We start from the raw sequence: 25,680 nt of genomic DNA, 5'->3' as shown, positions 1-25,680 counted from the left end.
ACAGTCACATAACAATCAGCTAAAAGACAATGCAGGCACAAAAGTTTTTTTTTTTTTTACTGAACACTGAGCGACTTAGTCCTGTTTACCCTCAAATGTTGAGGATTACCTGAAGCATTCAGCTTGTGCAGGAAAATAATGACAATTTCAGTCCCTGTGACGCGCGAGGATGAGTCACGTCTTCAGCCCTCATTACCTGAGGAACTCTCAATGCGAGTGTGTCGTACTTTGAAACACAGAGAGAGCAAAGTTAAGGTGCAGTAAAATGCAACACTCACCTCGAAAATCATGTGAAATGGCTCCTCACTCGAGGACTGACGTTAATATCGTTCCACTTTCTCACACTTTTATGCTTTCACTGCACAAAGGGTCATACATCTCCTGTTTTAATCACTTGAACGATTCCAGTTAGTCAAGCTCGTGGGGTTTTCTCGGAACAAGCAGACCTACATTTTCTCATGAAAAGTCTAGTCTGCATCGGCTTCATTCTGTGTCACTGGCCCGCATTATGTCATGCGAGGACAAACGAGAGGCACTAGCTAATACTGGCTAACAACAGAGAGAGAACGTGTGTGTTTGTTGGTTGGGGGGGGGGGTCGTAATTTGACGACATTGTAAATTCAGTGTCTGTGTGGGTCAGTGGGGAAACATGCAATTATTCAACTGACAGTTTTGATTACAAGCCTGTGGAGTTAGAATTGATGTGAGTGTGGACAGGCACTGTTTCCAGTTATTGACTGTGGGATTGCGAGACCGTTTGGAAAGTGTGTGTCTGTGTGATGCTCATCAGTGGTAAAATTGTTTTCATGGCCTGGTACACAACATTAACACACACTGACAAGAAACAGAGCAAAAAGATCAGCGCACTCGTGCTCACACACACGCATACACACTTGCAGTTCTCAGATTGTGTGTGTGTGTGTGTGTGTTTTACCTGCTGATTGATGATCAAACATGACATTAAAGGACCACACCTGGGGTTCTTCATGTTGTAACAAATTCGCTACAAACCAAAGTGCAATTCAAGTGAATGTTAGCCACATTGCTGTGTTTTTAGAAATTGTAAAAAATGTATTATGTAAAATAAAAGTTCTCATATTGGCACATATCTGGTTCGTGAAAAGCTCATCACGGGTGATGTTATCAGCCAGTTGGCGGGGCTCTAGTTAAAACAGCAAATGACTCAGAATCACAGATTAAAAGTTTACACAGCAAATATTACCAGACATGAACTCTTGTTTCCAGCTTCTGAGGGAAATATTTATCTCTTTAGCTGCTGAATGCTCGACAAGCTGGAAACTTGTAAAGATGCTGACGCGAGCTAGACTCAACAAAGATGGTTAAGTTGTGGGCGTTAAATCCAAACTAATGAGCTTAAAAGACACAAAGGAGCGTTGCAGATCTGAGAGGAACAACAGAGTCAGGTGATGATTCTTCAAAAAAAAGTTCACAATCCTCAACGCTTTATTCACATTGATCTGTGCAGCAGAATTTGGAGTTAGAGAAACTCAAAAAAATAAATAAGCAGACCTTTTGCCCTGTGGAGCAAAGTTACAAGCTGAATCTCACTGGAACACAGTGTTACTCCTTTGCTACGGGCTCATATTGAGCTGAAGATTTATTGAGTTTGAGAGAGTGACTCTGCTCTGGTGAGAGGTGGTAAATTATCAAAGAAGAAGAAGATCAAATAATACAGCTGTTATTCTGCATCTTGTATTATGAGGGGGACATTTTTTTTCAACATGCAAGACAGTTGATGTGACCTCAGATGTGAGTTATTTGAAGATCTACACACACACACACACACATCTATAATTTCACAAACACACACATATAAAGAACAAAAAGAAGATTTCAGTTGCTTCTTTCACTCCGCTGCACACAGACAGTGAGCGAAATCTGAAAGCACCCCTCAAAAAAAAAAAAAAACAGTCAATGGTGTATGAACGTCTGCCTCAGAGAGATCTCGCCATACGTGCACACTTCTGCACCCAGACAGTGGAGGAGCAGAGGTGTAAAATCAAAATCAGGAGTATCTTTTATTACTCCTCGGAGAAACAAACCGCTTTTGTTTGTTTTTTTACAGCTAAGCAGGAGATGTATTGCCCCATTCTTATCTTCCTATTTGCAGCTTTGGTTGTTTTGCTGTATTTGTTTTTTGTTTATTATATTTTAAGCCCCATTGCTTCTCTCTCTGTCGTGTACTGAGCATTTTGTCGAAAATCAATGTGTGCTTTATTTGTGCAAATATCTGATCTGCCTTGTTTTCTTGTAAAATCATTAGTGTGTGTCGTTGTTTTGACTGGATCATTCCATGCAAATCTATATGATTAATTCCTAATCACTGTGTTGCTGTCTGTGTCCTACTTGCAGACGACGGGCCGTACCAGAGAGACCCTCCTCCTCCTCCTCTCTGCTCTTCCTCCACATCAAACACTCTACTGGAGGAGCGGAGGAAGAGCCACATCCCAGAGGAGTTTGCAGGCCTCCTTCATGGATCTTCCCCAGCCTGCGAGACCCCTGATACGCCTTACCACCTCTACAGCCCCAAACCTCGCAAATATGCCTCTACAGACGTCCAGAGCAGTTTGCTGCAAACCCCGGAGTTTAGCATCGTGATCGGAGGAGGGCCCACACAGGTCTTCTCCAGGACAGGGAGCGAGTCATTGCCTCAGAGGACCGCCAACGACCCCCAAAAGCCTCAGGTGGTGTACCGGACTATCTTCCACACCAGGGTCAACCAGGATCAGGCTCGATCCAAGAACTGCGCGCAGGTGGATCCTCCTCGTGGCTGGTCTACATTAGACCGCCCACCCTCCTACTCCTCTGGTCAAAACAGGGAAGTTCCAGAGTTAGGAGGGGTCCAGACACTAGGGGAATCCAAGGACGGTTCATCTGGGCCTGGCTTCGAAGAGAGGGCTTGCACCCTGGGGAGGATGAGGTCGATGCCCCGGAGTGTGTTGGACTTGCAGTCGTCCAAGTCTATTTCCAAGTCTGATTCCAACCTGGTAGCTGTGTCTCCCATACAGGTAAGCTGTAAAAAAAAAAGCCTAATTCCATGTACAGTCACAGCACAACTGTGATTCATACTGATCGATTCTGCCTAGTTCATAAAACCTTCTTGAAATCAAAGTTTTTAAAGGTTTCTGTGTTTATAGAAGTTTAGGTCTGCAACAAGATCAATGGAAGCAAATGCATTCATTGTAAATATTCAGTTGTATAAATTATGCAGTCGTGGAGGTAGTTAGCATCTTGCTGTATCATGCAGTGTGACTTGAGAATCTGCACAGAAACCAGTGCAACCAATTAGATAACTCACTGGATCTGGGCCACGGTGCTCCCTGCTGTGAAGCACATTTTATAAAGAAACTTCTTCACAAGCTGAATACATAGTCTGTTTCATGAAAATAGCTTCATGATAACTGAAACTTTTTTTGTGTGTGTTTAGTTGTCCATTTATTTAGGGTTAAAATAGGTTGGTAATCTTTTGAATGTTATTGCGTCTAGTTTTATAATTCCTAAATTACAAATTGGTTCATGTCCAGGAGGAGCACAGTTGGGGGTCTGGAGCTCGCGGTCAGGGGCCTGGAAGTCCAAACCCAGGGGAGGTTGCCAGCCCCGGGGGAAGACTGGAGAGAACTCCTTCCTTCACCGCTGAGTGGGAAGAGGTGAAGAAAACATTTTTCTGTGACATGCACAGCTTGTTATCTGATTTTGTGGATCAATATAGTGAAAAGGGAAAAGAGTGATCAAACAGTTCCAAACTGATTAATTCAGGGGACAGTTAAAATCTCTGTACCCACACTCTCACTCTCTGTCACTCTCGTGTCGATGGTGCAGACGGAGCCCCGGCGCTCATTTAATATGCTCCTGCACTGATTTTCCTCTGTGCAGCTGCAGTGGAGCTGCGGGGAAGACCAGCTATCAGCGAGAAAAACTGCTTTCTCTTATAGAGGGTCAAGAGCGGAGGTTAAGGGTGCTGCGTGTTTGTGCCCGGGGCGTCTTGGATATTAAACGCTCTCCGACACAAATGTCACACAGTGACTGGGCAACACCGTTAGATCTCACCGCTTGATAAACAGCATTAGTTCACAGACGCATTAGCCTCCGCTCACTGATCATCATTCACCCCCGAGAAAATACACACCTCAGGAAACTGATGCTTTTTGTCTTTTTACACCTTGAAAATCAGGAATCTCATTTTTCATATCACTTTTTCGGAGAACATTGTGTGTAATAATGAGGGTAATCTGTTCAAATTATAAAAATGCATGTAAATTAAAGTACATGCGTGCAGGCCTTCCACATTGGCACGTATATGTTCATTAGCTCCTCCACTCATAACTTGCTGATGGTGATGAATTACCATATGGAGTTTCCTGTAATTCTGAGCAATTAAGGTGACCTTTCCTGTTTAATTGCATGCTACATGAGGAGAAGATAAATTGGCTCCGGGGAGAAAGTGTAGGGTGATGTACAGGGATTTCAGACGGGAAAAAGAAAATAACAAAGTGGATCTATTTGCAGCACATGCTGGAGAAAGAGTTGCATTATTAGCAAGGGATGTCCCACAACAGTCAATGATCTGAGGATATCCGCACTCATTAGTGCTACAGGATGGAAGAGCTCATCTAATGTGCACAACTAATTTGGGCTTTAATCTGGTTTTACCTTGAAAATTGCTGAAGTGCCGAGATTATTTGTGGTTCTTCGGATTGTAATTAAGAGCTTGTAGTAGTTATACGTTCATGTGAACCAGTGCATTGTGTGATGCCTGTTTATCCTGCTCCAAATATTCATGGTCTGTCAGCTTGTAAACAGAGAAAGGCTTTCCGGCTTCAGTTTTCAGTTGGGTTAAGTTTAGCAAAACAGAACTACTTGGTTAGGTTTCGGAAAAAGGATCTCCGGTGTTGGGTTAAAAATATTCTTTCATTCTTCTAGTGGAAAGCCTTGAAGGCAAACTTATCCCATGTACAGCTGGAGCAGGGCCAGGTTTCTCTGACCCGTGGTGAGCCAGCAGCCCTGACAAGTGGATGAATGCGCAGATCGCATAGATCAGTGGTTAGCAGCAGGTCCAGGGTCAGGGATGACATTCAGCCAGACACTAATGAGGACACAGTGGTTCTCTCCGACCCGGTCTCCCTCTTCCTCCTCATCTCCTCGGTGCTCTGTCTTTAAGTTTCCTGCTAACGCCGCTTTTTCCTCTCTCCAAACCCTTGGTGATTTTTCAATTCACTGGGGCAATGATTGACATTCAGTGTGCCGGCTGGCGTAATGGTCATGGTATGTGACACTTGAATCCAGAAATAGAGGTTAGCCTTATTACTGGGAAAATGACTTTCCCTTGCACATGCTATACGTTCCTCTAACTGTTTTTTTCTTTATCTTTCCCTCCCATTTGTTCAGATCGACAAGATTATGAGCTCTATTGGGGCAGGAATAGGGAGTGGATTGGACATCAAGGAGGACGCCTCAGGTAAAATGCACACAAGTGTGTTTGTGTGAGTTCAAGCAAATCTGACTGTCATCACATAAGTCATTCCTGAGATCTCAGACCACTGTGAGATCTCAACAACAAAGTCTGACGAGGCAAGAAACACGAGCAGTTGTAGACAAGTCAACAGTGTGGGCAGGTTATCAAAACCACGTTATATGAAGATAAAACCAAAAGTGAAATCCCCTGAAATGTCAACTGTGATGGATGTTCTACAGTTGGAGTTTGGGTTGTTATTTAAGGTGTTTTTTTAATGTATGTTTTTTTTCTCGCACATTAATGGTTAATTCTAATTTGCTCAGACATTAAGGGCCTGATCTTAAACGCCTTGCGAGGTCTGTGATAGTGTCAGACTGACAAAGTCATAATTTTACCATCCAGCGCCCAACTTGCACTTAAAAAGGTGCTCTGCTCAGAGAAAGAACACAAAAGATCCAGACAGAGTCACTTAATAACAACTGAGGGGTGAAACTCCAGAGAAATTATATCAGAGTAATTGTCTACCTGCCTGGACTTTTCTAAAAGCGTTCATATCACTGAAAGGAAGAAAAAAAAAATCTAAAATGTAGCACTCGAAGCCGTTATGCCTGTTTGATAAAACTTTTATGTTCTCTTTCACTTTTTGGGTAATGTCTTCATGGTTGAATGCACTAACTACGTCGCTTTGGACAAAAGCATCAGATAAATTAATGTAACTATCACGAAGATGACCAATACTGAAAAAAAAAAGATATTAATTGTAATAATCAGGAATTATCCTCTGTGACTTTCTTGTGTACATCAAATCTCCCTGTTTATGCCACCTGTCTTTACCTGCGCACATTGAATGCTCCGCTACTCGTACTGTATCTGTTTACTGCGCTCATCCCCCTCTCCCCAGTTAACTCCCCCATCCTCCACCTCCTGATCCCCTCCCCTCTTCCTCTCTCCCTCTCACTTCTCATCTGTGAATCCAAAGCCTCTGCTAACCATGGTTACCACAGGGAAAAATCCTGCTCCATCACCCCCACCACCACCACCACCACCACCACCAACACACACACACACACACACACACAGGCAAACATGTACATGTAGACACATGTAGACTCCATACATACACTCAGCGTGGTGTGTGTGTGTGTGTGTGTGTGTGTGTGTGTGTGTGTGTGTGTGTGTGTGTGTGTGTGTGTGTGTGTGTGTGTGTGTGTGTGTGTGTGTGTGTGTGTGTGTGTGTGTGTGTGTGTGTGTGTGTGTGTGTGTGTGTGGGAGGGAGCTTGGCTTCTTGCAGACAAAGGAGCTTGAGCTGTTGTGAAGCTGGAGTGAGCCAGATATATACAGAGCAGCGGAGAGGGCAGGGTGACGATCGAAACCCTGAGAGAAGATAGAGACGGGAGGTAGACAGAGGAAAGTGAGCGAGAGGAGGAGGAGGAGAGAGAGAGTGTGTGTGAGGGAACAAGGGAGGAGAGCATCGCTCTGAGAGCGAGAGAGAGAGAGAGAGAGAGAGAGAGGAGGCTGCAGAAGCATACAGATGAGTGGGAGTACTTGATAAAGAGAAATCTACAGCACAGGCAGCTCTCGATCTTTTTCTCTCTCTCTCTCTCTCTCTCTCTCACACACACACACACACACATGCGCTCCCACGTACACACTCGCTCACGGGAGCAGCCAAGCGAGCGCAACAGCTGAAAAAGAAAGCGATTGCTGTTCGCAGCGCACACACACACACACACACGCACAGTCAGTCGCTTTTGCTTGCGGATCTGTTACTCCAGTCTTATCCAACACCCATCTCTGGCAGGATTTTACACCCAGGACGGAAGCTCCTTTCTGGATACAACTTCAGACTTCTCCCCCTTCTCATCCCCCCTCTGGCTGGATTTTAGAGAAAGCAGCATCTGGACGCATTCACCTCCCCTTTACCCACCTGCACCCTTTGCATGCTGACCCCCTCCATCCTCACCATGCCTCGAGCTTAGCTTCCCCATTCCCCCTTTTCCTCCTCCTCTTCCTCCTTTCTTCACCTTTTCCCCCCGCTTCTACCTTTGCTGCTGCCTTGCCAAAAGACAAGCATGGCGGGCTCCTTTGACAGCCACTTTGCCCGCCATAATATGATGTGGCAGTGCCAGCTCTCTCAGCCGGACTGCCGCTGCTACCGGGTGGACGGCTACTCCCTACTGAAGCGTTTGCCCCTCCATCCCCTCATAGGTCCCCGCTGCCCGATGCAGTCTGTCGGCCAGTGGCTCGACTCCATCGGCCTGGTCCAGTACGAGAACCACCTGCTGGCCAATGGATTTGACAACGTCCAGTTCATGGTGAGTGTTTTCACAATTGTTTTTGGGGGAAATAATGAGGGAGTAGAGATCTGGATGCTGTGAGTTAAAGGTATAATCATACATTTCTCTTCTGTTCTTGTTCTTATCTATCTTTGGTTTTAAATGTAATCTCCTCTCTCTGCTCTTCATCATCCCTCATCATTCTCTTTCCATTGATTAGCAATTTTTTCCTCTTTCACACTGATGGCTCTCATTTTTGGCTTTCCTCCTCTTTGTGTCATCTTCTCTCTCCTTCTCCCTTTGCCTCTCCCCGCTGATGCCATGTGAGGTCCTCCTACGCACAGAAATCCTACGCCACATCTCCACCACAGCATAAAATCCCACTCCAGTCTCACGCTGCACACACATACATGCTCACACTGCACTAAAACCGCCTGTCACAAAGCATGCTTTGATGGGTTTTACGTACAATTTTACATGCACACAGAAATATTGCAGGTATAACCACCTGTAACCTGTGGATCAGGATGCAACGATGGTGCATTCGTCTCCAGTGACGTTGGAGGAGAAACTCTCTTGCTCATTTCACATTCAGAATCTCATTTGATGTGTGTGTGTCTGTGTTTGTAAGACCAACATCCATAGGAAGAGAGGGTGAGTGGATGATAGTGTAGGAAAGGATGACAAAGTGGGAATCCGAAAGAAACAATGAAGCCAAATTGAGAGAAACTGCACCAAAGGCAGAAACAAGGGTGACGAAGCAGAGAGATGCTGACTGGATGAGTTTATCTGGAGTTTCCGTTTGTCATCATTGGGGGTTAAAAAAAACAACTCTCCAAAATGGCAACTTTTCAGGACCGACAAAAAACACAAAACATGTTTGGGGATTTTTCTACAGGATTTTAGAAGCAATGCACCAATAGTATTCGAGTGTTGGTTGGTTGGTTTGTCAGCAGGATTATGCAAAAACCACAAAACTGATTTCCATGAAATTTGGTGGAAGGACGGGACATGGGCCAAGAAAGAAGCCATTACAAATCTGTCACTTATCTGAACAAGTAATGGATCCAGGAAAAAAAAAGAAGTAATCATTTTCTTTAACATTGCGAGATATGGTGGTTTTATTGTATTGCGAAACCCTTTTTTTTTTTCTAACTTGACGTCATCGCAACACAGTTAAATGTCCTGACTCCTGACATGACTGCCAAACTGCATATTTAGGCATTCAAATTTTTGATGTGTGTGTGTGTGTGTGTGTGTGTGTGTGTGTGTGTGTGTGTGTGTGTGTGTGTGTGTGTGTGTGTGTGTGTGTGTGTGTGTGTGTGTGTGTGTGTGTGTGTGTGTGTGTGTGTGTGTGTGTGTGTGTGTCTTCCAGTCCTCCACGCAGTGTGACCTGCATCTTTTGCTTTGGTTACCCTGGCAACAGGAGGAAATCACAGAATATCGGCGTTTCTTTCTTTGTGTGTCTCTCTCACACGTGGTCAGTGCGGATCTGTAACTCTGGTCACAAGCATCCTGGAGCGTTTCATGTGATTAAGTTAAATGTCTCCCAATTTTCTCCCATATTAACCGATTCTAGACTGCTTCTAACACATCAGCAAACTCTTCTTCTATTTCTCTTCTGCCTTCCATCTTTGTTTCTTCCTCTTCCACCAGTCCTTCCTTTTCTCAACTTATATCAGTGGGATTCAGAGAAGATTTATTTGCAGGACGATGTATTGATTTAAAAACATGTTACCAGAGCACACATAAATTATACATAGAGTGAATACATTTCTAAAAAGTTGTAATGTATACAGGACATGGCTAGATACTGATAGAATAAATAAAAAAAATCGGTGTGTTGGCACATTACTGTGCATTTCTTCCTTTTTTGTTGATGATGCTTTCAGCATAAATATTTAACCATTTCTGCACATATTTAGCAGGATTGCGGGATTTACCAGTTCAGAGGTGCTAAAGGAAATAATATTATTTGCCTAGAAGCTGTGCAAGGCAAGATATTTCCATAAAAAAATTTTTTTTTGGAACAGTTGTGTTAGTGAAGCTTCTTTATCCATAAACCTTTTCCAACAAGTCCATTGGAGTACTCCTTGTTGTTCATTAGCTATAATTGACTGTTTTTCTGCCACTTGGGGCAAAGCTGTAAACACAACACTCACATATAATCACCTCACTGTGTAAAGCTGCGGTGGCAAACATGTCAGTTGAACAGTGTTTAACACACCCAGCAGCTGTTTGCTTCCTACAGGTGGAAACACGCTGAAACAACAGCGTAGCTGCAGGTCGTGAAAACCAAAACAAGGAGCTGAAAGAGCTTAAAACAATCCTGAGAACTGCAAGAAACTGCACAGTGACACAGAAAACATTCGGACTTTAAAGACTGAAATAACATCTGAACCATGACGTCATCTGGGGTTGAGATATAAAGACAAAATCATCCCTATCATCTCAACTGTCGCTTGTTATGCAAACATAACTTTAAAAAGAAGCCTACATTCCTCTGATTTAAGTAAAATTCACTTTTTTCTTTTGCTATTGGCAGATGAAAAAAGATTAAATGAATTCATACTTTTTTTGTCTCTTTCCTGTCTTTTGAAAGCTAGTAATGTAAAGTGAACTCCACGCATTTAGGTTCTTTCCACACACACACACACACGTACAAACCATCGTATCAGTGAGCCAACATGGTTTACATTCTCGTTTGCACCAAGTTTATCATTGCTAACAGTTTGTGGCAGTGTTTCTGAGACGCTTCATTCTCTGCTCTCTTGGCTTCGCCCCTCTTGTCTCAAACTGTTTCTCAACAGCTCATGAAATGCCTTTAGATACAATTAAAACAGAAAAGAGCGGAGATGACGCTGCCCTGCAAACATCACAGTGACTTCAAAGTCCTTTTTTTTGTGAGTTTAGCCCGTCTCTGTGTCGCTCTCTGTTGAAAGTTCTGGTGTCTCACTCGCTTAGTGGAGATCTACCCTAGTTTTGTTGTTCATGTTTAAACTGAAGACGTTTGATATTTTCCAACCTTGTGAGAAAACTCAAGCTACCGCAAATTGAAATGAATGCAGCTGAGCCTCAGCCCACAGGGGTCACGTCAGTATTGGTAGCGCTCTGTTTTATTATTGACTGTGGATCCTTCAAGGAGAAGTGTGGGTCAAATTAATTTCAGCGTCACTCCGTATGAGGAATCAAGTTCAAATTTCAAATTCAAACAAGTCAATGCAATACATTATTTTTCCCTTTTAATTTCAAGAGCAGTTCAAGTTCATCTGTCGGACTGATTGGCTCGCAAATTAATTTGACCTCAAGTCTGAGCTTCATCAGATTAGAGGATGTGAAAAAATGAAATGCACCATGTAGTGTGCAGGGATGTGTGCAGACATTCACACATTCATGTAAACATGAAGAATTCCCACCCACCATTACCATTTGACACTAATGGGGGTCACTGGAGTGGGCGTGTCTTGTCACCTTAATCAGACAGTAGAGGACAAGTGCTGCTAGATTGATGGACAAATGGCAAGGGGGTGGAGTGGTTATTATGGAGATGGCATTTCATGTGAAGGACACTGGATGGAGACTAATCACCTGCGTTTCTTAAACGATGAGTGATGAAAAAAGGGTAAAGCAGAAGACACACTGTAAACTGATTAACTGTAGTGATCATTAATTTTGGCTATCCCGGGGAAGCACCACAAAACTTGATACCGTGAACTTTGTAAGCAACATGTAGCATAATTTGTTTTCAGACATACAAACTCTTGAAAATGTCACAACTTTTTGGACATTTTCCAGAGTTTGCACTTTTACAAATGAGGATCGTAGCAGGAAAGTGTTGTTTTGTTTAGTCATCGCTCGCTTTGAATATTCCTGGAGATTTTCCTGTTGTATTCTTCTCACGTGGACATTTAACTGTTTTCAAGGTTGCAAGGTTGAAATTTGTTTAATCAGAGAAGGGAAGTTTGTACATGTCTACAACCACTTAACCGCAGAAGCTTTATGGGATTATTCTGCAGGAGTGAGCCCATTCACCTTGGCTGGTCCCGTGACTGCAGTCATATTGTCCAAGCTAACAATTCACATACACACTAAACATGACACACCAGCACAGACACTCAGATATGTGACCAGACTATTGGAGTGAAAGGAGAAGAGAGAAGGAGGCTGATAATGGAAATGACGAGATTAAGTTAGATTTGTTGTTGCCGCTCACTTGGAAGACAAATACTAGAGAAACTCATAAGGTGGAGAAGTTCACACAAACACTGAGAAAGGAATTCTCGTAAAAGCTCTTTTACCATGTTCCTTATTTATTTGGTTTCGCCAGTTGATGAAAATAAAGCTGAAACGATGTTAGGATTGTACATGAAATTACAGAAATGAACGGGGGCACAATATTAGATGGATAGCACAAGTTAAAAGAGAACGTATGATGTCCTGCAGTGTGCGTTGATAAGAGCAGCCACAAGGCACGTGGAATTAATCTGACCTAACAATTCTTCCAACAGTAATAGAAATAGATTATTGTCAGTTTTTATATGTTGTACCTCTAATCCTCTTATTGTTATTCTGAAAGAGAAATTCTTATGAATAGCAAACAAGGTGGGGACTTCGGCTTGAGGAGAAATTAATGGGGAAAAAAGACACTACAATAAACCAAAACAAATTGAGAGATGGTCTGAAGAGTTAAGTAACAAAGCTGGTGGCTTCTTTTGATATCAGAGCAATGGTGACTGGAAGGCGAGAGATGAACACGACCACACCACAGAGATACAATAGGCCGAGCAGAGAACTCGCCGAAACCTGTTGGCGCTGATAATGGGCTCCACCATCACTGAATAACAAGTATTGCCATATCTCAACCCCTGCAGTTGAACATGAATTCTAATTTCTGAGTGTTTGTGACCCGCTGCGGCGGCGTCATTGAGCTGTGGAGTCAAAGTATCACAAGCAAACCACGGGTGTATCAATAAACACCTTCCTCAAGAAGCAAAATGGATCGTTATTGGTCGTACCTGTGCTGCATACTGTACCACATGTTTATCAATTTATCAGCCATATGCATGTTTAAAACTGTTTACTTCACGGGTAAAAAAAATCTAGGCATGAGGAGAATAGAACCTTACTCCCTCTCTCATTATTAAATCATCTAGTTGCATGTGTCCGCGTGATACGTATCCCATGATCCATCGTGTGCCCTCGGATCTGACATATGGGGCAAACATAACACGGAAAGTGAAACAGGACAAAATAGGTTGAGAGAGAGAGAACAAACATTAAGGAACTCCATCTTTCTCTATCAGGAGCCCGAAAAGGGAGCAATTAGTCATGCCTTTGAATCCCCCCCCCCCCCCCCCCCCCCCACACACACACACACACACACACACACAAAATCTACCCTGCGCTGAATCTGTGAGTCATTACTCTGCTGTGGAGTTGTAGCACAGTGACTCTCGACGTCGGCTCCGCTCTGCGCTCTATTAATCAGCCTGGGAGCTGATCTATGAACTGCACTCTTCTCAGAGGCCACGGCGTTCAGGTTGGTGAGCAGAACACATTTGGTACCGGATGAGCCCGATCAACTGCAGCACCAGACTAGTGGAGTCTACTAACAAACCTCCTGCTACTTCTCTTGGTTTAAATGTCCCTCATTTGTCCAAAGTGTTTAGATTTTAAACTTTGACTTGAGAAGGTAATGTGTGGAGAATCTTCCGGGGGGGGGGGGGTGTCATTTGTTAGAAATGACATGGAAATTAAGTAGGTACATGGATTTAGAAACTCGGATCATGGATTAACATACCATGTGTTCGGTTTAGCTATATAGACTGAGATGAAATCATAATTTGGAAGCGCAGAGTAAAGATGATAATGGAAAAGGAAAGACGTCCAGTGTGGACCTCTTAACCTGACGCGCCAGATGGTTTGTTACTCTGAAGCATCTGAGAAGGCTTCGTTGGAAGCTGTTTGAAATAGGGCAAGCGCTCTCACAGAATACTAGATGCAGGTGATTGGATGAACCATCTGTCTGTCACCGTCTATCACGGTTGCAGCATCTACGCTAATCTCTTTAGGAGCTGCTGTTGGTGTTTACGAACAGCTGCTTCTCACGAACAGCTGATGTTGGGACACAAGTCTGGAAAGATGGATTCTTGTCTGCGAGAAATCCAGCTGCCTCACACGGTTATAGACCTACTGTACCCTTCAAAATCAAATTAATATTGGATGTGTCTAACCGGTCATTTAAAACACAGATCAATGATAAGTGTCAGAAAAAAGAAATCCATATCCTTGAATCTCCATACCAATATTTTATCGTATATATATACTTTACTGTATGACCCCTCTCACTTACAGATTGTCCTTGAGGGATGTTTTCCAGCTTTGCGGTTATTCATATTTAAAACACATGGTTCTACTGAATCAAACCAGCGTCTGCTGGACTGGCTTAGGTGTTTTGCTCAAGGGCACATAGGCAGTAAAAGCAGTTCTCAGAGGATTCAAGGGTGTAAACCTCTGGTTACAAACATTCATCTTTGTAATTCTTATTCATGCACTGCTCCCGTGTTTCCTCAATAACCTGACATTTCTATCCACCTTTACTCCGTGTTTAATATTTCATTTGCTTGTCAGGTTTTAACCCGTTTTGTTGACTGCTGCTTTTTACAAATATTAAACTTTAACTGTCCCGTTACTGATGGGCAGGGAACTACGTAAGGATCAAGATATATTTAAATATTTTTTTTTTTCTCGAGCATGAACAGTCCTCCATAGCAACTCTGCTGGAGTGAGTCTACATCACTTTCTGCAGCGTTTACTACTGTACAGAACATTTATATCTTGCTATTGATGGAACATACAAACAGGAGGACAGAGACTCAAACCATAGGAATCCCTCTGCATTTTAAAAAGTTTACGAAGTAAGATTATACAGGCCTTTAATTAAATATTCACTCATTTCCTGTTGTGCATTAACCTCACGTAGATCATTTCAGGAAATGCAACAAAATTGTTAAATTCAGGTTGTGATTTAGATAATCTTTGCTGTTCAAAATGTATCTAAGGAAAAGTCAAATCTTTGGTGGATGTTGTTTAGGTGTGCTGGCGTGAACACTAAGCGACTGCCACCGCATCTCATATCTGGAATTAAAAAATGTCACAGCCTCGGAGCAAAATGTCATTATTTTTTTTTCCGAGAGCACAGCGATCCCCAGAGTCGACCGCTGGACAGCGGGGAAATAGAAGGAGGAAAAAGCAGATAACTGGTATCTCTACCTGGCTTTTTTTTCCTTCGTCAATTGGATGATTATCAATGTTATTAGTTTGACAGGAAGGAGATGTAACGGGGCTGGCAAGTTAAATCCTTATGCCTGGACCTGAACTGCCTCCAGGCTGCGAACACAGTCGCTTTCCTCTGACAGTATTTATTTGCAGCATCGTTTTGGCGATCACCTCAGTTTACCTTTCTCTTCTGTCGCAATCTATATTTCTATTGGTATTTTCCTGATGCTGCAGCTATTCCCATTCCTCCCTGCATTCCTACTTTCCTCTAATTACGTGTCTGAATGAGGACTTCCTCTCTCTGGAGGGGGGATGACTGATGGGTATTAAGGTTTCCCATTGGATTAATTAAAGGTGAAGTCTATATCATGCCCTTTACAGGCTGCTGTGTGTGTGTTAAAAAACACTGTTGTTCCATTACTGTTCTTGGTCAATATTCTAAGTTTCACTGGCACCAATATTCTCTGTAGTGTATTAGTAATCATCAAGAAGTACATGCAAAAAACGCTTTTGTATGTGCTGGGTAATAATCTGAGAGAAAAATACCTGCACGCTGTTATCACTTTGTAACCTTGGTCGTTGCTTTGTTGCTCCGCAGGGCAGCAACGTGGTGGAGGACCAGGACCTGCTGGAGATCGGGATCCTCAACTCGGCCCACAGACAACGTCTCCTGCAGGCCATACGGCTGCTGCCCAGGGTCAGTGCTGCAGCCAATTAAACACAGTTTCACCAGCTCACTGAGAAACATGACGTCCACCTGAGCTTCCTATCCTGGGTTTCGTCAGAGTCACGTTGAGGAGAGAGATATGCTTTATTATTCAAGATGAAGAGATTTAGCACAAAATCAACAAGCAATTCCCCTGAACTAACTATATTTCTGGGTTATATAACTGCATCTTATGCTGAATAATTGAAACAGGCACCAAAGAGTTGTGGGAATCATGAAAAGACACATTAAGCTTAATTACCGTAGATCACAGTATCTAATGCACATTCAATTAAATTAAATTAAATGACACCACAGCTCATTAGTAATGCTGCAACCAGAGAGACCAACGAAACGAAACCAAAAGATTTGAACACATCAATCTTTCTTTCTTCTCTTTACTGGCTCCAATTAAAACAAATAATTTATTTTAAAATACTTACTTACTTACTGTTTATAAATCAATACATGACTCAGAAGTATTCTATTATTAGAAATAAGAAAGCTTTCAGTTTGGTTTAACATATGTGGATAACAAGAAACACATATATTCATGTTATTATTTTTAAATTGTTATTCATTTTATCAATGATAATATCTTCCTATAAAATCTCTTTATTATTGCACAGACCTCTTCTCTAATGTTGATGTATGATCTGCCTATTGTTTGCTTTTTATCTTAAAGCATTAAGAGTAAACTTGACAAGAAACTGCTACTGTAGATGCACATCTGATAATAATAATAAAAATAATTCACACACAAACCATACATATGCAAGTAGATGCCCACGATGAACTCTCGAATGTTGCATAAGGCAGCAGACAAAAAGAAAAGCTTCTTAGTTCATTGTTAAAAAATTACTTTTTTTTACAAAAAAAGTTTGTGTCGGCTGCTGTTGAGTGTTAGTGAGGTCGAATCACTTTGTGCTGTGAGAACGACTGGAAGTGAGATCAAAGGTGTTTGACTGTGTTGGAATAAGAACAGGATAAAAAGGCGACTGCAGAAGAGGGGACGGACAGAAAAGTCGACTCTGAGCCCCGAGATAAGCGGGTTTCATGCAGACACTCAGAGAACTTTGATCTCCAGTCATCACTTTCCTCCTCTCATTCACTCTCAATTTTTTTGGGGGGGATTCTGTAAAAAACGGAACCTTTCACTTGTGTCTGCCCTCTCACACACACACACACACACACACACACAAACACACACACACACACTCAGACTCAGACTCGTGAGTAAACACAATCACCTTGAGGTGAAAGATGCGGAGATGCGTGTGTGAAGCACCATAAACTCTCTGAAGCTGTTTTTGACTGTCAAAATCAAAGTGAATTAATTTGCTTTAAGCCTCTCAGAAATCACCCCCTGCTGTTGGCGCCTTATTCTGCCTTTCTCCAGACGTCAGGCGTGTGTTTGCACTGTGGAAATGTTCAACCAAGGATGTCGCCGTAAAGTTGTTTGAAAAATCCACTGGCTTTCTGTAACTTTGTCGCCTCTTCCCTCCCGCACCCTGCTGAACTTCAAAATGTCTAATAAATCTTTAATGTAGAGATGAGGCTGCTGCGGCAGAATCAAGAAAGAAGATTGAGGGGGAAAAGTGCAGCTCGGCAATCAAGTCTAATGTGAACAGAATTTAAACAGCTGTCATGTTATGTAAGAAAGTTATTTAGGCTGCATTGTTGTATTTGTACAGAATGTACCTTTAGATAGCAGCTGGTCTTTCCTGCACCACAGTCTGTTCACATTATTACTATATTTATGAGAACACACACGTATAATGAAAGCGGACGAGTTGGAATATGCTTATAATATCTTTTGAGTAATAAAAATGTAAAATAATTCAGACCTTGAAAAGCCACTTTTCCCCTTAATGTCTCCCTCCGTCTCCAGGTGCGGCCCATCGGTTACGACGGCAACAACCCCACGTCAGTGGCCGAGTGGCTGGAGTCGCTGGAGCTTGGCGACTACACCAAGTCTTTCCTCATCAACGGTTACACGTCCATGGAGCTGGTCAAGAAGATCTGGGAGATCGAGCTCATCAATGTGAGTCTTTTTTTCCCTGACCTTTTGCTTTCACTGGTGAACGATATTTAAGAGCACAGCTGCACTGAGTGACACCTTCCTCCACTGTAGTTTATTTTTGAATTGATCCCACTTACCGTCCTGTCGCCAGAGACGCTTACAGGATCACAATGTGTGTATTAATCCATGGCTGAAAATAGTCCCCAACAAATGCACCATTCACTGCAGTAACGTTTTGCTACAGAAACACAGTAACCAGCTGTTTGAAGAAATCACTGAGGCTTTTTGAAAAATGAATCTAATTATTTGTGACCTGCTTTTTTAAGATTTGTGCTTTTACAATTGTAGGGACACATTTTTAGGGAAGTAAAAAAATATATTTGGAGACTCATTAATGTATTGTTGGTTTTGGTGTTTTTAATGGAATTTGTTGACAATAAGCAAAGTATAGAGTAAAGTGAGTTTGCTCCTTTAACAAAGTCTGATTGAAACAAGGAGGAAATCAGTTTTCAGTTGTGTGGAAAATCTTTTTAAGCGATGCCTCTCCAACTCAAAGAACAAGATTTCCTTTCCAGAGAAATGCATTTTTAGCTCAAATGGTGGGTTGTACCTGAGAATGTTCCTCTGTGTTTAAGGGCAGTGGTGTCACAGCTGGAGCTCTGTGGAGCTTGTTGGTTTGTAGCCTCATCTTTGACTTTGTATCTCCTACACAGTTTACTGCACTTCAGACCCATACATCAGTACATGCACAAGCTTTGTCCTCGGGCTTTTTCATCCAAAACAAGGTTGAAGTCAGTGTGAAAATTCCCTCTGTGTGAAGGATGCTGGGGTGGTGCTGTGCACAATCCCCATCAGGCACCTCTTCTCGTCACTGTGCAGTGTGTGCTGAGAAAACTAACGGGAAGGAAGATGAATATTTGTCCTTATATTTATAACCTTACATCTTTTTTTCCTTCATTTTACTACAGCTCTTCATCTCGCTGTACTTGTTTGTGGTTTGAATTTTGCCGTTTACAGCGGCTCTCCCTTGATTGAATCTCTCCTCCTGTGAATATCAGTAATATTGGATGGGTGGTAACAAGGTTTGACATTTAAACTCCTGTGTTGTCACAAGTGGTGCACGTTTGTGATAGAATTTTTTTCCCCCCACCAACATAAAATCTTCACCAGAGATGGGATTTCACTGCAGCCTGATCTCATCGGAGCGACGTGCTGCTTTGATGCTCAGAGAGTGTAACGAAATCATGCTCGAATGCAGAGGGCACCCGACGAGCTAATTTCAATGAGAGAGGGGGAAGAGATGAGAGACGGGGTGTTTTTTTCTTTCCCAGTGGAGGATAAAGTGATAAAGTGATGAGTGATCAGCTGGAGGAGGTTGAGAGGGAGTTATATAAGCATGTGGGATGCAAGATGTTTCACAGTGCTGGGGAAACCACCCACATGCTGTGCTTGTGAGTGTACGTGTGTGTGTGTGTGTGTGTGTGTGTTTCTGGATGCATATGTGAGGTAGAGAAAGTGTGAATACATGCTTATGTGTTTATGAATGTGTTTAAATGTTTGACTTCTCAAACAAAGGCGAAGCTATTGATCTATTTTGCCTATTTTTATGTAATATCTCTCAATAATCTATTATACATATATAAAGGTTCTGTATATCATGAAGCCCTCAAGGCTTTTATTTGAACATGCAACTGCATGTGAGTAAAATGTAACTCAAACTGGCTTATGCTAATTTGTCGTGGTGAAGAAACCATTGTAGTGCAGATTGAAGCCACCAGAGGCTGCACAAGTACACCCTGGTCCCCTACACATGATAGTTAAGGTTTCATCAGGTAACAGTGAACAGAGTGACTGTGTGAGAGTGAGAATTCACAGTTGTGTTACTGTACAAAGGGACATTTCACTGACACTGAATCTGCTTTCAGATGATAAGCCGTATCCTGCCCAAAGAGACAGATAAATTATCTGTGAACGTTGAGGGAATGTTTTTCTTGTTTTGTCTCATGTCTGGATGACTACAGGCCTGTGAACTAAACCTTATCACATGCATGTTCAGTTACATCCCCACTGTGGCTGCTTTATGGAGTTGCATTTCTTATCGATCGTAGTACATGTGAGAGCGAGAGAGTGTGTGTGTGGGGTGTACAAGCTGTTGTGTAATGACTGTGTAGCACTGCAGCAGTACACTGTCACTGAAGTAGTCTCTGGGGTGATGGAGAGGTCACTAATGCACCTGAGAGAGGTGTGAGTCTGTGGAGAGATGGTGGGGTGAGATTTTGTTGTGGAAGAATAAATTGAAGCAGTGCAGAGAAGGACACAGATGCGAAAGAAAGGTTGGGATGGAGACAGAGCGGGAGAGAAAGAGAAGGATGAGTCTTAAAAATAGACTTCGGCCACTGCTTTTCTGTAATGACCAGATAATCGCTATGGGCAACAGATGCTGTGGTGACCAGGGAGACGAGGGAGGAGTGTCAGTCTTTGTTAGAGCACTTTAAAATAGAAGAATGTGTGTGTGTGTGTGTGTGTGTGTGTGTGTGTGTGTGTGTGTGTGTGTGTGTGTGTGTGTGTGTGTGTGTGTGTGTGTGTGTGTGTGTGTGTGTGTGTGTGTGTGTGTGTGTGTGTGTGTGTGTGTGTGTGTGTGTGTGTGTGAGTGTGTCCTTTTGATGGGGCACATATGTGCAGTCTTGTTGCTGTGGGATTAGCATCCTCAAAACACCTTTTAATCCTGCCTGTCAACACTCACACACAATACACCGCAGACAGAGAGCAGGTGCTCCTCTCTCTGCAGTGTATTGTGTGTACCAGCGAGAATGTGTGTGTGGCTCTTGGGGTTAATGTCATCAGTAATTTGACTCATCTGAATCACACATGGTCCAGGTTAACTGTTACACTTCGACCTCAGGAGGAATATTAATTTCAATGTTTTTATTGGATAGCATAATATCTAATCTTCATCTTCCCCGATATACCAGCAGAGGCCAGTTTTTAGGGCACAGATATACGAGTTAAGAGTTACAGATGAGAAAAGAGTATTATAAAATGAAAGTAAATTAAAGATAGTAGGATCAGAGTTGGGGTTAAAGACTTTGTAAAAAAGTTACGACTATTTTTAGTTGAATTCAGACCACAAGTCTTGATAAAGCACACTTCTGCATTGGCTTCACTTTCCGGATCTGTTGACTTCGACCATTTTTACATTCAGTCTATGGTCACATGTTACAGACAGACAGACTGATGTTGTATTTTCAAATCTCAGTAATTAATGTTCACTATGACATGAATTATGGCAAAAACTATGAAATAATACTCAATTTGTAATAATGTTTTCAGTGCAACATGTGTGTTTGTACAATAAGTAATGTTATTGTGTCCATACAGTTAAGTCAGTTTATATATGTTCAGTTGTGACATGTCAGTTTAAAAAAAAAGTAAATTGGCATTTTAAAGCCTCAAGACCTTAAATTAAATCTCATTAAATCTGAATCAGACACTAAATTATTAAATGTTAAATATTAAATAATTTAAATGAATTCATTATTAAAAACTGTCACGAGTGCACACGCTGCTCATGATTATACATTTTTTACACATGGTTATGATTTAACAAATCACAGTCCACTGAATGTACTGAGGTGATGTACTTTCACCTGTACTGTTAAATACTTATTCAGTATATAGAGCTGAATTTAATGGATTTGTTGAGATCACAAATATATCTTTAAGTAGAGTATGAGAATTTAGACGCTCGTTAGACGCTTGTAGATGGACAATAGTGTGTCACAGGGCAGCGGTTCTGGAAAGTCTTCGCCTTTGCAAAGCCGCCACTTAAGCTGCTTAGTTCCCATTAATTTTTCCCCGATCCCAAACTAATTTAGTGGGCCATGTCAGGTACCCGAGAATGTAATAATGGGAGGACACCACGACTCTTATCAGCTTGCTTTTAATATCACAAGTCTCCTGGTAACATGTGTCAGCTGTCTCAAAATAGTTTACTTTACAGAGCGTCGAACATCAACACAGTGTGAAGGAGGCAAATACTGTTGGGGTGATGGTCAATTTAATCAGTTATTGACTGGAAGAAAAGTCTTTAAAATATTGCTTCAAGATTTGTATGAAGGTTTTGTTCCAAGGTGCTTAATCAGTTGGTATTTCTACACTTAGGAAGTCTGTCTGTAAAACATTGAATAGTCAGATTTGGCTGCTAAATGAATGGAGCTCTGATTTTCATATTCATTTCCCCGCAGTGCAACGTGCTCCAGACATGTGGTGTAAAAATCCACACAGTGGTGCTGTTGCCTCTTAGTTCCATCAGACCACCTTGTGGTGAGGAATGTGGGAAATTACAAAGCAACTGCATCAAGGCTGCAAATCGCTCTCCTTTCAAGTGAGTACTCAGAGAAGCCAGAGCGAAACGATTGAAAGCGGATTTCATTTTGGGGAAGTCACTAATAACGAATAACGACAGTGGAGTGCAGACACTCTCTGGTCCTCAAGGAACATTTCCCTTTTGATTTCTAGATGAATGGACGCTGATATCGGAGGAGGCGAGGTGTGTTTTTTGTTGGAAATGCAAAGTTTCTGATTGAAGGTCAGGTGACTTATATATATATATACTATACTAGTACAGTATGTGAGTGCATACGTATGAGTCACCTTCATCAATGAAAGGTTCTTACATAAGTTTGACATCTTTCGTTTGAAATGTTCTGCGGCACCGTTGGCATATCGGCACTCTGTTGTCTTCATATCTTCATATCTACATATCTACATACACTGGCCGACCTGTTGCTACACCAACACCAAGCGTCACCACTCCTCGCATTAACCAAGAGTGCCTGTAGGGTTACTTTGCATCAGTCCCTGAAAAATCATATGTCAAGCAAACATATGGTACTGTCAGTAACTATGATGGTACTTTAGAAAAACAAAAAGCCAACTGACAGTTTTACGGATTTTGACATCCACTCAGTACCAAAGTGTCTGCTCATCCCTTCTTCTATATTTAAGCAATAGCTCACGACAGGCCGTGGTAAACGCTCATTATATCACAGTTGAGGGGCGTTGTTCGGCCCGACGGGTCAACTCTCCATTGCTTTATGTGATGTCACCATAAAAGCTGCAGTATGTGTGACTGGAATGAATGCACCTTTCCAGTCACTAGCATGTGAAGACCTGCTACTGTGTGCTCACACCATGGGTGTGTGTGGGTGTGTTTCACCTACAGGGCCTGACTTGTCTCTGCATTCTCCTCGCTAATACAGCATGCAATTTCACACTCACACATAGATATCTTAAATATTGAACCTCTTTTTTTAGTGAGGACACCCATTGACATCCCTTGCCCATTACCCTTACCTCAACCCTAAAACCAAGTCTTAACACTTTAACTGCCCTTTATAACAAAGTGAAGACTGGCCAAAATGTCTGACTATACTCAAAATAGTCCTCTCACAGATATAAGTACACGTACACACAAACATAAATGGGAATATGTTCTTAAAACCTCAGAATGACTAACTCTGTGTGCGCGCACATAAATATGTTTGTGTAACTGTATGGGGTCCAAAATAAATTGAGGACAGTCATGAGAGTTCAGCCTTTATTCTTTCGCGTGTACTCGGTTGCCATGGCGGCTACTAGTTACCATAGAGACGAGATATGTGCACTTGGTATAAATGAATTGGAATGTGTGTGTACTGGATTGCCTTTTTCTTGACACTATTCCAAATAATGTGTGTGTGTGTGTGTGATGTTCCTGTACTTATCACCTTCTTTGTCACCTCTCCAAATGGACAGATTGTCTCACATCCCAAGAACAGATGGTTCCTGTCCTCGTTAAACACGGCTGGATTAAATCCTATACATCATTCTGTAGCACCAACACACACATGCATCCATATTTCTTCGAGTTAGTTACTTTACCTGTTCACATATTCATGAGTTTTCACACCAAAAAGATGTATCTGTGTGTGCTACGTATGTAATTGCGGCGGTCACACCCTTGTTTCATACTGTAGACTTATCATACGTGTCCCAATCTGAGGATGCAGTATGTGTGAAAAATGCGAGTGAGTAGTAGCTAATGTTAATTTTAGTGTGGGTGGATTTGCCTCAGGACTGCAGTGTACTTCACTGTCCCTGCTGGCCGATATATCGCTCTCACACAGCCTTATTTGGCGTTTGCACTTCCTGTTGTAGCACTCGCTGTGCTGGAGATAGTGTGGGAGGTGTCAGGAGAGAAAGTGTGTGACCCCCCCCTCTCAAAGCACATCCTGAACCTGTGCCTCACTAGTTCTGCTTAAGAGCTACACATGCTGGTCTGCTGCTTCACAATCAACACCCTCACTTGTTAACAGGGAAGGATGAATCCCTCAAGAGGTGTTTGCTCAGGTTCTGTGGCCCCTGCAGTTCATTCTTGGTATTAACATACGTTTAGTGTGATCTGTTGACAAGTGGACGGCCTTAAGTACAGGTGTGAACGCACCCCCGACGCTTTGAGGTCCGATCTCGCAAAGCAAACTCAGAGGTGATGTGGCCACACCGCCGACTCAACTGACGTCGTATGTATAAGTGGAAGCAAATACTCATTCGTCATGAAGCTTTGTCCACGATCTCTGAAATGCAAATATAAACATATATATAATGCAATGTATATATATATAAACAACATCTTGCGTGATTTGGTTTCCTTGGAACACACAAATTAATAGTTAGTATCCTCTATGTTATGGTTGGTGAAATCAACAATAGACTGATTAGATTCCTGATTAGTTTTCCATAATTCATTTTGAACAAAATTAGATAAATAATTAACTTTGAATCTTATTTCTCATCATTCCACATCAAATCATCATGCGCAGTGTGATTGGTCCATTTCCTTTGACATTTCTCCTCAAATTCATGGTCAGTTACAGTAATAAACCACACATTTCCTCACAACTTCCTTTGAGTTTTAAAGTTAAGATTCAAGTTCATTTGTAAACTCTCTCACATTAGCCATTAAAGTGATAATTTACTTATTTAAATCGGTACTACAGTTGTCTTCACAAAGAGGAGACTTGGTGTATCCTGCCGGTTCTCATACGTAGACACTTGTAAAGACAGAAATAGTCAGTGACGTCAAGCTTTTCGGGTTGGATTTAATTTCTTTGACACTTCCACTCACGCATGCAAATGTATACACTCATACATAAACACTTGTGCATGCTTAATATAAAGCACCAAACATAAAAACACACATGAGCACAGGTGTTGTCTTAGATTCATCCAACAGTCAGCTAATAGTTAAGGTAAAAGTATATTCTAAAAGTGAGTGTGCCCCATGTCAAACATTTCTAATTCCGTACCCAGATAAGGATATTTGGTCGTTATGGTTAAATGTTCTGCACATATTTGCATGTTACACAAACCTTCTCAGTGATGACATTGCTCTGAAGTACACAAGGAATGAAGGAACATTGCAAAAGAGTCATTACAATCAGATAAATGGGAATTGATCTGCTCTGAGACATTTCCTGTCAGATGTCTAAACTTGTCTGCGTCTGGAGCTAAACAGAAAAATGTCGCACAGACGAACGACGTAGATTTGGAAAATCGACGGCTGTTGGGCTTCTGTAAGTTTCCAAAATAAGTGCCATTCGTTTCCTACCGTGACAATGTGAGGTGAATTACAGTTGGAGAACTTCCAAGACTTGGATCGGGTTCAAACTCTCCTGGTTGAGGGTTGCCACGGTGACGAGGAGGTTAGAGCACTGACAAACCACAACAATCTCCTTGGTAACCGTCGCGCTCGGGATGTTTCTTACATGTTCATTTCCTTTCATTATTCCACTGCTGGCTCCAAAATATAACAATGTTATAGTGTCATGGTGGTTTGTGTGCTGGGCTAATACTGGGCGGTAACTTTCAGATCGTGAGGTTGCCA

The 25,680-nt window shown here is 42.1% G+C and overlaps 1 protein-coding gene across 6 annotated transcripts in view; it reads left to right on the top strand.

The window, feature by feature from the left end:
- Window positions 1-25,680, top strand: part of anks1b (ankyrin repeat and sterile alpha motif domain containing 1B) — a 157,448-nt gene that overhangs the window by 106,214 nt on the left and 25,554 nt on the right. For 5 of the 6 annotated variants that reach the window (XR_007031776.1, XM_047336143.1, XM_047336142.1 and 2 more), the window contains 6 exons: window positions 2,374-3,029; window positions 3,546-3,668; window positions 5,407-5,476; window positions 7,682-7,788; window positions 15,626-15,724; window positions 17,625-17,777. Coding sequence is in view for 5 of the 6 variants with exons in the window: in XM_047336143.1 (XP_047192099.1) it covers window positions 2,374-3,029; window positions 3,546-3,668; window positions 5,407-5,476; window positions 7,682-7,788; window positions 15,626-15,724; window positions 17,625-17,777 (1,208 nt within the window). In the remaining variant the exon portion in view is untranslated. Of the gene's footprint in view, window positions 1-2,373; window positions 3,030-3,545; window positions 3,669-5,406; window positions 5,477-7,026; window positions 7,789-15,625; window positions 15,725-17,624; window positions 17,778-25,680 lie in introns of those variants that run through there. The other variant, XM_047336145.1, reaches the window with a different exon arrangement.

Source organism: Scophthalmus maximus, chromosome 12 (assembly GCF_022379125.1).
Source record: "Scophthalmus maximus strain ysfricsl-2021 chromosome 12, ASM2237912v1, whole genome shotgun sequence".
NCBI classification, from domain to species: Eukaryota; Metazoa; Chordata; class Actinopteri; order Pleuronectiformes; family Scophthalmidae; genus Scophthalmus; species Scophthalmus maximus.
The sequence above is the reverse complement of the archived record's forward strand: the minus strand, read 5'-3'. Positions and strand labels throughout refer to the sequence as shown.